Raw genomic sequence first — 15,644 nt, 5'->3', positions numbered from 1 at the left:
AAAACTCTTCCTAAGAATTGTGGGTAATTGGAATAATTACTGTTCATTCCATGGACCATAATTAATATGGAAACTGCCTACAATGCTCTTTAACTCTCCGACGTTGGAGCTATTTTGGGCCTTCAGGCGGCAGAGACTTCTTTAAAGGGCAACTCCAGTGAATTTTATTTTCTGGTGTCAGAAAGTGACAGAGATTTGTAATTTACTTCTATTAAAAAATCTACAGTCTTCCAGTACTTATCAGCCGCTGTATGTCCTATATACCTATGTCTATGACATACAGCAGCAGAAAGACTTGAGTTTTTTTTTTTAATAGAAGTAAATTATAAATCTTACACTTTCTGATACCAGTTGATTTGAGATAAAAAAAATTTTTTGCTGGAGTTACCCTTTAATTCTTATATCACTGCACTCCAAGAGCCATGACCTTCTAATATTACCATTGTCATAGCTCTATGAGGGCTTGTTTTTGTAGGACAAGTTCTATTATTAATGGCATCATTGAGGGGGGGGGGGGGGGGCACGTATAATGTATTGAGAAAGCTTTAAAGTTCAGCCTGACACAGTGCTCTCTGCTGCCATCTCTGTCCATGTCAGGGACTGTCCAGAGCAGTAGCCAATCCCCATAAAAAAAACTCTCCTGCATTCCAGACTGGAAAGAATACATCACTTCCCACATGACATACAGCAGCTGATAAGTACTAGAAGACCCTTTAAGGCTATGTTTACATAATGTTTTTCAACAGCCATTATTTGATACTCAAAACCACGGCCGTTATTTTTGGTGCCAAGTAAAGGCCTTTGTATAACCTACTATTGCGGCTTTCGTTGCAGTGCCGGCCGCTAGTACAGTACAATATTCAAGTTTAGGTCCGACACGGCCGCTTTTTAAACACTCTTATGGGTGCAGCTTTTTTAAAGTTCCATTCATTAATGCATAAAATTATGGCAAAAGGAAAGTAAAAAAAGAAAAAAAAAACTGTGTGAAAAACATAAAATAACGTCCGCCATTCGCTCAATAGCAGACGCGAATAAATGACACGATCGTCAATTCAACGGATAATGACAATGCCCGATATCTTATTCATTGTGTGAACCAGTAGACTTCGATGGCCGCCATTATTTTACATGTGTGTGAACATAGCCCTACTGACATGTATGGGTTATCCAGATCACTGGGATTTATACAGTTTTTTTTGATGTTTTAGAAAATTTGCGTGATTTTATTGTGACAAGTTTGTTTTTAAGGGGCAAACTGTAGTTTATTTCTGCAGCTGTGCCAGAAAGTGAGCGCGTTCGTTTTATAGTATGGATCTCTATGGAAGCAATATTCCACTTCTTTAGATCGTCTGGGTGACCCATAGAAAATAATCGGTGGTCTGCTGCTCCTATTAGGCAAGGTTCACACTGTGCTTTTGCAATCCATTTTTTTTTCAACCGCTTTTTTGCAAAAAACGGATTGTAAAAACGGATGCATTTGTGTGCATCCGTTTTGATCCGTTTTTCCTCTGCCTTGCATTGTGTAAAAAAAAAATGGATCAAAACGCATCCATTTTTTTTTTACGGACACAAAAGCGTAGCTGACACTACTTTTGTGTCCGTTAAAAACGGATCCGTTTTGATCAGTTTTTCTTTACAATGGAAGTCAATGGAAAAACGGATCAAAGCGGATGCACACAAATGCATCCGTTTTTTTCATCCGTTTTTTGCAAAAAACGGATTGCAAAAACGCAGTGTGACCCTAGCCTTACACAGATCGACGGCCAGCAGATTGTCGCTATTGTTGAATTGAATATGCTGAAAGTCAATGATCAGCTGACATTGTGCATGTTGTCATTCAGCATGACCTATTACACCAAACAATTATTGGCCGGAATGGCCAAGTATGGCCGATAATCGTCTTGTGTAATAAGGCCTTAATACATTTAAGGACCACTACGCAGCAGAAATTTTAAGTTGCCTCGAAAGTACTGTAGAGGAAGCGTTTATTGGAGTTTATAAGTTAAAGGGGTATTCTAGGCTAGGAATATTTTTAGTGTATGGCCGGGGAGGGGGGGGGGGATATAGACGCCGCCACTCACTTACCTCGCCGGTTCCAGCACCGGGTCCTAGATCGTGCCGCCCCGTTCTCCCGTCCAGCCGCCACTTCCTGGTCTGAGCTGCGGCTTGAGACGTGTTGTCTCAAGGCAACTTAGCCATTCAGCGGTCGTATCGGGGTCCTGCCTTAGCTGCTGAATGGCTGAGCTGCCTTGAGACATTACATCTCAAGCCGCAGCTCAGAACAGGAAGCAGCAGCCGGACGAGGTAAGTGACAGGCAGTGTCTATATGCCAAATATGCCATTATCTGCATTCAAAAAGACTTCCCCCAGGTCCCCCACCCCCCCACTCCTCTCTCTCCTTCACTGCTCATTATCAGGAAATCTCGACTCTTTTACATCAGTCGAGCCCTGTCTAACCTATGGAGGGGGGAGGAGGGAGATTAGTTGGCAGCAGAGAGCAGAGAACAAAGGATTACACAGCGGGACCTGTGTGAAAGCCAGTATTCAAAAGTCAGTGCTGACTTCAGAGGAGATAGCCCGGTGATGTAGCTGTAAATTAACTCTTTGCTGTCCTGTTTTGGTGCCTCATCTCCCTCCACTCCTCCCCTCTCCATAAGAGAACCATGAAGACAAGGGGGGGGGGGGAGCTTTAAACTGCTTTTGATGATAAAAATGCATTTTTCTGCTAATAAACCCAATTACAAAGTTTCTTAAAATCGCCTGCACTATTGATTTCTGCAAAAAAAAATTAAACGACACTGACACTTTAAGGGTTTGTTCGCACAGTGTATATTCCTTTTCGAACATGGATGACACAAAATATGCAACACTAATGCTGACGTGCCCATGAATTTCTGCCGCGTATTTCACTACAGTTGTCAGTAGGTCATGACATTCCACAAAGACAAAACAGGACCAGTTTACTCGCTTTGGCGCAAGACTGACAGAATGACAGGGAATTGATGCGTTGAATAATATTATTATAATAATCTTATGTGTTTATTCACAACATACTGTATACACACGCAGCACATTTCACTGGTTAGTCTGACACGTTTATGTTGACATCAAGCTGTCGATCCCAGTACACTATATCGCGTCCCTTGTGTGTGCGTGTGTGTGTTTTGTTTGTTCTTCTTTTTTTTGTCAATTTACCAGCATTATTGAAGTGATTTCCAAACATGGATTAGCCCCATTACATAGGGCTAGTCAATGTCCTACCAACCTTAATAGGGTTATCCTGTTAGGTAAAATATTTGTTAAATCTCCCCCCTTCCTGGACACTAACAATTCATTCCATACTTTTCATTCTCCTACCCCCAGTTCTGAGCTGCTGAAGACTCAGAAAACTACTTGAGCTGTTCTCTCCGTTTCCGCTCTGAACCCCCTCCTCCCTCCTGAGATGGCTCATGTAAACAGTGACCCTGGCTGTCTGTCTCTGTACTCTGTAATCCTGGGAGGGTTAATCACAGTAAGGTCATTAGTAACTTGACCTAAATTTAACCCTCTAGCATAACAGAGTGCAGAGACAGACTACCTGGGACACTTTACATAAGCCGCCTGGAAGGAAGAAGAGGGAGAAGGGAGTTCAGAGCGGAGACGGAGTGAACAGCTCACACACAGTTTTCTGTGTCTTCAGCAGAAAGCAGCAGCTCAAAACTGGGGGAAAGAGACAGAAAAGATAATAACAAGTATGGAACAAATTGTCAGTCTCCAGAAGGGGGGATGATTAAATATGTATTTTACCTGACCTGATAAACCCTTTAATAATTTTTTTTGCCAATCGTTATTACTTATCAGTGCACATTTCAAATTCTTGCTGAAAAAATATGCCTGACAATTCAGTGTTCAGCATTACATATATTGGAAACAATGGGGGGCTTATGGGGGGGCCCCTTTCAATGGTTATTTTAGCATACGTGCAATAATATGCATCCAATGTCTTTTCAATTTCAGGTCCTCCTATTGCACCTGAAGAAGTTACTGTGCATCCAGGACCTACTCCCGTCACCCTGCTGGTTACATGGAGACCACCGGTCCTGTCTCCAACGGGAACCTCCAATGGAGCAAATGTGACCGGCTTTGCTGTGTATTCTAAAGGGCAAAAGGTAAGTACTGGCAGAGGTGTTTTATTACTGTGACGTACCAATGTAATTCTTCAAACTCTGTTTTGTTTTTTGTTTTTCTAAATTCATTCATTCTATACAACACATTCCGTTGACAAGAACGTCCGTTGTTTTCATTGAAAACAACGGCCTTTTTTGTTGTTGAAAATCTGTTTGTGTCAACATAGCCTAAAAGTTATTCTGAAATCCTTTAGAATCTGTGTAACTTCTTATGGCTTCTGCTGACTTGCAGTGCTTTGTTCTGCTGCCTTCAGCAAATCTATATGAAGTTGGACATCTGCTTTGCAGCCAATGGAAACATCCAGAAATGGGAATGAGCATTAGCTGATACACTGAAAAATTCTTGTTTTACACAAAAATAAGCTATTTAGACTTATTACAAATGTGCTCGCCTTTTTACATTTTCAGGCTATGTTCACACTACGTAAATTCCGCAGAAATCACGGCCGTTGTTACAACGGCCTTGATTTCTGCAGTACTTACGTAGTGCTGGAGGCTGAGGGAACCCCGGCCAGAGTGTATACACACAGTATTCACTCCGGCTGGGATTTCTAGCGGCGTCGTAGAAAACTGACATGTCAGTTTTCTGCGGCTGCTATTCACTGAATAGCAGCCACAGAAAACCCTGTCAGTTCCCACAATGGAGCGAGCGGCAACTGATATGTAATAGCTGATATTACAACCCCAGTAATGAATGAAGCCAGTGAATATAACACAATAACGGGGGTAACATACAGGGTTAAACCACAGCAAAACAATATACCTACCTACAAAAAATATTGTAACCAAAAAACATATTATCAAAAGAATTTTTGTTAGTCCTGATTAAAGATAAAATATAATAAAATTACAATGTAAATCAGAACAGCTGCTTGCAAACGCATGGGCAAAAAAACACATAATATATGGTGCTGGCATACAAAACACCAAGAGGCAATATAAAGATGATGATAATAAAGTGCCTAACATCAATGATTAAAAAATCTGCATACTGTAAACAACAAAATTCCCCACTGGTAAAGCATTACCTAATGTGCTCGTTCACACTATATCCATGCGGTACACCCCGAGGCGCGTTTCGGCAACATGCCTGTCATGTCTCATTTTAGGCGGTTAGAGCTACATGATGCCTTAACTTATCCTGGTGATGCTGAGAAAGCTTTTTCTTAACATATTGTGCTTTAGGTTAGTGATAAATTTTGGCTGATATCATTAGGATTTTATTTTTTGAAGCATGTCTCCATTTCATGAAAAAAATACCAAAATTTAAATTTTTTTGAACTTTTACAATTTTCTGCGGTCACTGTGCGGGTTTAATCATGATCACTTTATTGCCAACGTCTTTACGCATACAACCATACCAAATATGTGTAGTTTTTTTCCCTACATTTACCATTTGCATTGGGGGATATAGTGATTTTGTATTTATTGTACGTTATTTATATTTTTTGTGGTTTTTTTTTTAACATTTATATTTAATTTTCTGTACCACCATGGGGGGGCTTCACTATCTGATTGCCTGATGACAGACAAATTACATTGCAGTGCTGATCTGTTCAGCATAGTATTATGTCATAGGCAAAACTGATTAGACTCTATTTTAGGGCTGAGCCTAATCAACCACCTTATCTATGACACTGGAGGCCTCAGGGAGGCCTCTGGTTGTCACAGCTACCATCAGGACTGTGCAATGGCTCCATACAGCCCCTATGGTGATCAAAGGGAAAATTCTCCTTCTGTTCTTCTCTATAGATGCTGTGATTACAGTGATTGCAGCATCTATATGGTTAACTGCCGGGATCTGAGAGGCGCTCGTATTCCGTCAGTTAATCCTACAGTGACTGTAATGGATAGAACAGGCACCGGTTTTACGCCAATTTCATCTGCGGACGTAACTGTATGTCTGTGAGTAAAAAAGCACCGCAAAAATGTACGTACAGTTACGTCCCTGGTCCTAAATGAGGGGGAAGGGGTGACATTACTTTAGTTAAATACATCCCCCCCCCCTTTTCATACATTGTCCCCCTATTTTTGTCTTTCTTTTAGTTATTACTGTATGCAAAGATTGTACTGTAATAGTTTATGTATACACTAAATCAATGTATATATTGTAATAATCCTTTTGCCTTGTAACCTTCTCTTGTGTTGTCTGGAAGCACAGGTGGCGGAAGTCGTGTTTCCCGCAGCTGAGAACATTGTGGTGGACCTCATAAAAATTCTTAATTTGGATGCCAAGGAAGTTACAGTGAGGACCTTGTCAGCACAAGGCGAATCAGAAGACTCCATCACTGCTGCCATTCCACCTGACTTACTGATGCCTCCAGCACCACATTCAAGGACTATATCCCGATGCAAGCCATTAGCCAGTGCTGGTGTACCAGATACCAAAGATGACCATGTATGTCCTCACAGAAAGGTGGACGACGCTTGGGACCATCCCCATACGGTGTCTCCCCACCACGGCCATACATTGGAACCTCCAACATCAAATTTTCATAGCCCAGGTCATGGTAGAAGATCTCCGTCTCCTCAGCGGATACTTCCACAACCACAAGGTGCACCCATATCTAACACTATGGCCAAAGCAATGGCAAGAGAAGCAGCACAAAGGGTTGCAGAGAGCACCAGGGTAATGTATGCATTGCCTTTAGATGTGTCCTTTTTATTGCACATATGGGGTATGAAGGAGTACATGGGCATAGGGGGTATGAAGGAGCACATGGACATATGGGGTATGAAGGAGTACGTGTGTATATGGGGTATGTAGGAGTACATGGACATATGGGGTATGAAGGAGCACATGGACATATGGGATATGAAGGAGTACGTGTGTATATGGGGTATGTAGGAGTACATGGACATAAGGGGTATGAAGGAGTATGTGTGTGTATATGGGGTATGTAGGAGTACATGGACACATGGGGTATGAAGGAGTACATGGACATATGGGGTATAAAGGAGTACATGGACATATGGGGTATGAAGGAGTACATGGACATATGGGGTATGAAGGAGTACATGTACATATGGGGTATGAAGGAGTACATGCACATATGGGGTATGAAGGTGTACATGGACATATGGGGTATGAAGGAGTACGTGTGTATATGGGGTATGAAGGAGTACATGGACATATGGGGTATGAAGGAGTACGTGTGTATATGGGGTATGTAGGAGTACATGGACATATGGGGTATGAAGGAGTACATGGACATATGGGGTATGAAGGAGTACATGGACATATGGGGTATGAAGGAGTACATGGATATATGGGGTATGAAGGAGTACGTGTGTATATGGGGTATGTAGGAGTACATGGACATATGGGGTATGAAGAAGTACATATACATATGGGGTATGAAGGAGTACATGCACATATGGGGTATGAAGGAGTACATGCACATATGGGGTATGAAGGAGTACATGCACATATGGGGTATGAAGGAGTACGTGTGTATATGGGGTATGAAGGAGTACATGGACATATGGGGTATGAAGGAGTACATGGACATATAGGGTATGAAGGAGTACATGAACATATGGGGTATGAAGGAGTACGTGTGTATATGGGGTATGAAGGAGTACATGGACATATGGGGTATGAAAGAGTACATGGACATATGGGGTATGAAGGAGTACATGGGCATAGGGGGTATGAAGGAGCACATGGACATATGGGGTATGAAGGAGTACGTGTGTATATGGGGTATGAAGGAGTACATGGACATAATGGGTATGAAGGAGTACATGCACATATGGGGTATGAAGGAGTACATGGACATATGGGGTATGAAGGAGTACATGCACATATGGGGTATGTAGGAGTACATGGACATATGGGATATGAAGGAGTACATGTACATATGGGGTATGAAGGAGTACATGGACATATGGGATATGAAGGAGTACATGTACATATGGGGTATGAAGGAGTACGTGTGTATATGGGGTATGGAGGAGTACATGGACATAATGGGTATGAAGGAGTACATGCACATATGGGGTATGAAGGAGTACATGGACATATGGGGTATGAAGGAGTACATGGACATATGGGGTATGAAGGAGTACGTGTGTATATGGGGTATGTAGGAGTACATGTACATATGGGGTATGATGGAGTACATGGACATATGGGGTATGAAGGAGTACGTGTGTATATGGGGTATGTAGGAGTACATGTACATATGGGGTATGATGGAGTACATGGACATATGGGGTATGAAGGAGTACATGCACATATGGGGTATGTAGGAGTACGTGTGTATATGGGGTATGTAGGAGTACATGTACATATGCGGTATGTAGGAGTACGTGTGTATATGGGGTATGTAGGAGTACATGTACATATGGGGTATGATGGAGTACATGGATATATGGGGTATGATGGAGTACATGTACATTTGGGGTATGATGGAGTACATGCACATATGGGGTATGATGGAGTACATGCACATATGGGGTATGAAGGAGTACGTGTGTATATGGGGTATGGAGGAGTACATGGACATAATGGGTATGAAGGAGTACATGGACATATGGGGTATGAAGGAGTACGTGTGTATATGGGGTATGTAGGAGTACATGTACATATGGGGTATGATGGAGTACATGGACATATGGGGTATGAAGGAGTACATGCACATATGGGGTATGTAGGAGTACGTGTGTATATGGGGTATGTAGGAGTACATGCACATATGGGGTATGTAGGAGTACGTGTGTATATGGGGTATGTAGGAGTACATGTACATATGGGGTATGATGGAGTACATGGATATATGGGGTATGATGGAGTACATGTACATTTGGGGTATGATGGAGTACATGCACATATGGGGTATGATGGAGTACATGCACATATGGGGTATGTAGGAGTACATGGACATATGGGATATGAAGGAGTATATGGACATATGGGGTATGAAGGAGTACGTGTGTATATGGGGTATGGAGGAGTACATGGACATAATGGGTATGAAGGAGTACATGCACATATGGGGTATGAAGGAGTACATGGACATATGGGGTATGAAGGAGTACATGGACATATGGGATATGAAGGAGTACATGTACATATGGGGTATGAAGGAGTACATGGACATATGGGGTATGAAGGAGTACATGGACATATGGGGTATGAAGGAGTACGTGTGTATATGGGGTATGTAGGAGTACATGGACATATGGGGTATGTAGGAGTACATGTACATATGGGGTATGATGGAGTACATGGACATATGGGGTATGAAGGAGTACGTGTGTATATGTGGTATGTAGGAAAACATGTACGTATGGGGTATGATGGAGTACATGGACATATGGGGTATGAAGGAGTACATGCACATATTGGATATGTAGGAGTACATGCACATATGGGGTATGAAGGAGTACGTGTGTATATGGGGTATGTAGGAGTACATGTACATATGGGGTATGATGGAGTACATGGACATATGGGGTATGATGGAGTACATGTACATATGGGGTATGATGGAGTACATGCACATATGGGATATGTAGAAGTACATGCACATATGGGGTATGAAGTAGTACGTGTGTATATGGGGTATGTAGGAGTACATGTACATATGGGGTATGATGGAGTACATGGACATATGGGGTATGAAGGAGTACATGTTCATATGGGGTATGAAGAAGTACGTGTGTATATGGGGAATGAAGGAGTACGTGTATATGGGGTATGAAAGAGTACATGGACATATGGGGTATGATGGAGTACATGGACAAAGAGGGTATGTAGGAGTACGTGGACATATACTGTACGGTATGGAGTACATGTACATATGGGGTATGAAGGAGTACATGTTCATATGGGGTATGAAGGAGTACGTGTGTATATGGGGAATGAAGGAGTACGTGTATATGGGGTATGAAGGAGTACATGGACATATGGGGTATGATGGAGTACATGCACATATGGGGTATGATGGAGTACATGCACATATGGGGTATGTAGGAGTACATGGACATATGGGATATGAAGGAGTATATGGACATATGGGGTATGAAGGAGTACGTGTGTATATGGGGTATGGAGGAGTACATGGACATAATGGGTATGAAGGAGTACATGCACATATGGGGTATGAAGGAGTACATGGACATATGGGGTATGATGGAGTACATGGACATATGGGGTATGAAGGAGTACGTGTGTATATGGGGTATGTAGGAGTACATGTACATATGGGGTATGATGGAGTACATGGACATATGGGGTATGAAGGAGTACATGCACATATGGGATATGTAGGAGTACATGCACATATGGGGTATGAAGGAGTACGTGCATATGGGGTATGAAGGAGTACGTGTGTATATGGGGTATGAAGGAGTACATGGACATATGGGGTATGAAAGAGTACATGGACATATGGGGTATGAAGGAGTACATGGACATAGGGGGTATGAAGGAGCACATGGACATATGGGGTATGAAGGAATACGTGTGTATATGGGGTATGAAGGAGTACATGGACATAATGGGTATGAAGGAGTACATGCACATATGGGGTATGAAGGAGTACATGGACATATGGGGTATGAAGGAGTACATGCACATATGGGGTATGTAGGAGTACATGGACATATGGGATATGAAGGAGTACATGTACATATGGGGTATGAAGGAGTACATGGACATATGGGATATGAAGGAGTACGTGTGTATATGGGGTATGGAGGAGTACATGGACATAATGGGTATGAAGGAGTACATGCACATATGGGGTATGAAGGAGTACATGGACATATGGGGTATGAAGGAGTACGTGTGTATATGGGGTATGTAGGAGTACATGTACATATGGGGTATGATGGAGTACGTGTGTATATGGGGTATGTAGGAGTACATGTACATATGGGGTATGGAGGAGTACATGGACATATGGGGTATGAAGGAGTACGTGTGTATATGGGGTATGTAGGAGTACATGTACATATGGGGTATGATGGAGTACATGGACATATGGGGTATGAAGGAGTACGTGTGTATATGGGGTATGTAGGAGTACATGTACATATGGGGTATGATGGAGTACATGGACATATGGGGTATGAAGAAGTACATGCACATATGGGGTATGTAGGAGTACGTGTGTATATGGGGTATGTAGGAGTACATGTACATATGGGGTATGTAGGAGTACGTGTGTATATAGGGTATGTAGGAGTACATGTACATATGGGGTATGATGGAGTACATGGATATATGGGGTATGATGGAGTACATGTACATTTGGGGTATGATGGAGTACATGCACATATGGGGTATGATGGAGTACATGCACATATGGGGTATGTAGGAGTACATGGACATATGGGATATGAAGGAGTATATGGACATATGGGGTATGAAGGAGTACGTGTGTATATGGGGTATGGAGGAGTACATGGACATAATGGGTATGAAGGAGTACATGCACATATGGGGTATGAAGGAGTACATGGACATATGGGGTATGAAGGAGTACATGGACATATGGGATATGAAGGAGTACATGTACATATGGGGTATGAAGGAGTACGTGTGTATATGGGGTATGGAGGAGTACATGTACATATGGGGTATGATGGAGTACATGGACATATGGGGTATGAAGGAGTACGTGTGTATATGGGGTATGTAGGAGTACATGTACATATGGGGTATGATGGAGTACATGGACATATGGGGTATGAAGGAGTACATGCACATATGGGGTATGTAGGAGTACGTGTGTATATGGGGTATGTAGGAGTACATGTACATATGGGGTATGATGGAGTACATGGATATATGGGGTATGATGGAGTACATGTACATTTGGGGTATGATGGAGTACATGCACATATGGGGTATGATGGAGTACATGCACATATGGGGTATGTAGGAGTACATGGACATATGGGATATGAAGGAGTATATGGACATATGGGGTATGAAGGAGTACGTGTGTATATGGGGTATGGAGGAGTACATGGACATAATGGGTATGAAGGAGTACATGCACATATGGGGTATGAAGGAGTACATGGACATATGGGGTATGAAGGAGTACATGGACATATGGGATATGAAGGAGTACATGTACATATGGGGTATGAAGGAGTACATGGACATATGGGGTATGAAGGAGTACATGGACATATGGGGTATGAAGGAGTACGTGTGTATATGGGGTATGATGGAGTACATGGACATATGGGGTATGAATGAGTACGTGTGTATATGTGGTATGTAGGAAAACATGTACGTATGGGGTATGATGGAGTACATGGACATATGGGGTATGAATGAGTACGTGTGTATATGTGGTATGTAGGAAAACATGTACGTATGGGGTATGATGGAGTACATGGACATATGGGGTATGTAGGAGTACATGGACATATGGGGTATGTAGGAGTACATGTACATATGGGGTATGATGGAGTACATGGACATATGGGGTATGAATGAGTACGTGTGTATATGTGGTATGTAGGAAAACATGTACGTATGGGGTATGATGGAGTACATGGACATATGGGGTATGAAGGAGTACATGCACATATTGGATATGTAGGAGTACATGCACATATGGGGTATGAAGGAGTACGTGTGTATATGGGGTATGTAGGAGTACATGTACATATGGGGTATGATGGAGTACATGGACATATGGGGTATGATGGAGTACATGTACATATGGGGTATGATGGAGTACATGCACATATGGGATATGTAGAAGTACATGCACATATGGGGTATGAAGTAGTACGTGTGTATATGGGGTATGTAGGAGTACATGTACATATGGGGTATGATGGAGTACATGGACATATGGGGTATGATGGAGTACATGGACATATGGGGTATGAAGGAGTACATGGACATAGAGGGTATGTAGGAGTACATGGACATATACTGTGGGGTATGGAGTACATGTACATATAGGGTATGAAGGAGTACATGTTCATATGGGGTATGAAGGAGTACGTGTGTATATGGGGAATGAAGGAGTACGTGTATATGGGGTATGAAGGAGTACATGGACATATGGGGTATGATGGAGTACATGGACATATTGGGTATGAAGGAGTACATGGACAAAGAGGGTATGTAGAAGTACATGGACATATACTGTAGGGTATGGAGTACATGTACATATGGGGTATGAAGGAGTACATGTTCATATGGGGTATGAAGGAGTACGTGTGTATATGGGGAATGAAGGAGTACGTGTATATGGGGTATGAAGGAGTACATGGACATATGGGGTATGATGGAGTACATGCACATATGGGGTATGATGGAGTACATGCACATATGGGGTATGTAGGAGTACATGGACATATGGGATATGAAGGAGTATATGGACATATGGGGTATGAAGGAGTACGTGTGTATATGGGGTATGAAGGAGTACATGGACATAATGGGTATGAAGGAGTACATGCACATATGGGGTATGAAGGAGTACATGGACATATGGGGTATGATGGAGTACATGGACATATGGGGTATGAAGGAGTACGTGTGTATATGGGGTATGTAGGAGTACATGTACATATGGGGTATGATGGAGTACATGGACATATGGGGTATGAAGGAGTACATGCACATATGGGATATGTAGGAGTACATGCACATATGGGGTATGAAGGAGTACGTGTATATGGGGTATGTAGGAGTACATGTACATATGGGGTATGATGGAGTACATGCACATATGGGATATGTAGAAGTACATGCACATATGGGGTATGAAGGAGTACGTGTGTATATGGGGTATGTAGGAGTACATGTACATATGGGGTATGATGGAGTACATGGACATATGGGGTATGATGGAGTACATGGACATATGGGGTATGATGGAGTACATGTACATATGGGGTATGAAGGAGTACGTGTGTATATGGGGAATGAAGGAGTACGTGTATATGGGGTATGAAGGAGTACATGGACATATGGGGTATGATGGAGTACATGGACATATGGGGTATGAAGGAGTACATGGGCATAAAGGGTATGTAGGAGTACATGGACATATACTGTAGGGTATGGAGTACATGTACATATGGGGTATGAAGGAGTACATGTTCATATGGGGTATGAAGGAGTACGTGTGTTTATGGGGAATGAAGGAGTACGTGTATATGGGGTATGAAGGAGTACATGGATATATGGGGTATAATGGAGTACATGCACATATGGGGTATGATGGAGTACATGCACATATGGGGTATGAGGGAGCACGTGTGTATATGGGGTATGAAGGAATACATGGACATAGAGGGTATGTAGGAGTACATGGACATATGGGGTATGAAGGAGTACATGCACATATGGGGTATGTAGGAGTACATGTACATATGGGGTATGAAGGAGTACATGGACATATGGGGTATGAAGGAGTACGTGTGTATATGGGGTATGTAGGAGTACATGGACATATGGGGTATGAAGGAGTACATGGACATATGGGGTATGAAGGAGTACATGGACATATGGGGTATGACGGAGTACATGGACATATGGGGTATGTAGGAGTACATGCACATATGGGGTATGTAGGAGTACATGTACATATGGGGTATGAAGGAGTACATGGACATATGGGGTATGAAGGAGTACATGCACATATGGGGTATGAGTGAGTACATGTACATATGGGGTATGAAGGAGTACATGGACATATGGGGTATGAAGGAGTACATGCACATATGGGGTATGAAGGAGTACATGGACATATGGGGTATGAGGGAGTACATGTACATATGGGGTATGAAGGAGTACATGGACATATGGGGTATGAAGGAGTACATGGACATATGGGGTATGAAGGAGTACATGCACATATGGGGTATGAAGGAGTACATGGACATATGGGGTATAAAGGAGTAAGTGTGTATATGGGGTATGTAGGAGTACATGGACATATGGGGTATGAGGGAGTACATGTACATATGGGGTATGAAGGAGTATGTGTATATGGGGTATGAAGGAGCACATGGGCATATGGGGTATGAAGGAGTACATGCACATATGGGGTATGAAGGAGTACATGGACATATGGGGTATGAGGGAGTACATGTACATATGGGGTATGAAGGAGTACATGGACATATGGGGTATGAAGGAGTACATGGACATATGGGGTATGAAGGAGTACATGGACATATGGGGTATGAAGGAGTACATGGACATATGGGGTATGAAGGAGTACATGCACATATGGGGTATGAAGGAGTACATGGACATATGGGGTATAAAGGAGTAAGTGTGTATATGGGGTATGTAGGAGTACATGGACATATGGGGTATGAGGGAGTACATGTACATATGGGCTATGAAGGAGTAAGTGTGTATATGGGGTATGTAGGAGTACATATACATATAGGGTATGAAGGAGGACACAGAGCCTGTACAGCCATAGGAAGAAAATGCATCAGCCCTAAACATATTTATATCACTATAGATTATATAAT

General features: G+C 42.3%; 1 protein-coding gene across 21 annotated transcripts in view; it reads left to right on the top strand.

The window, feature by feature from the left end:
• RIMBP2 (RIMS binding protein 2) overlaps positions 1-15,644 on the top strand; it is a 312,677-nt gene that overhangs the window by 244,420 nt on the left and 52,613 nt on the right. For all 21 annotated transcript variants that reach the window (XM_069960976.1, XM_069960983.1, XM_069960980.1 and 18 more), the window contains 2 exons: positions 3,997-4,148; positions 6,328-6,795. In XM_069960976.1, the coding sequence (XP_069817077.1) occupies positions 3,997-4,148; positions 6,328-6,795 (620 nt within the window). The remainder of the gene's footprint in view (positions 1-3,996; positions 4,149-6,327; positions 6,796-15,644) is intronic.

This window comes from Dendropsophus ebraccatus, chromosome 3, assembly GCF_027789765.1.
Source record: "Dendropsophus ebraccatus isolate aDenEbr1 chromosome 3, aDenEbr1.pat, whole genome shotgun sequence".
Taxonomy (NCBI): domain Eukaryota; kingdom Metazoa; phylum Chordata; class Amphibia; order Anura; family Hylidae; genus Dendropsophus; species Dendropsophus ebraccatus.
This window is presented reverse-complemented; position numbering and strand designations above follow the sequence as displayed.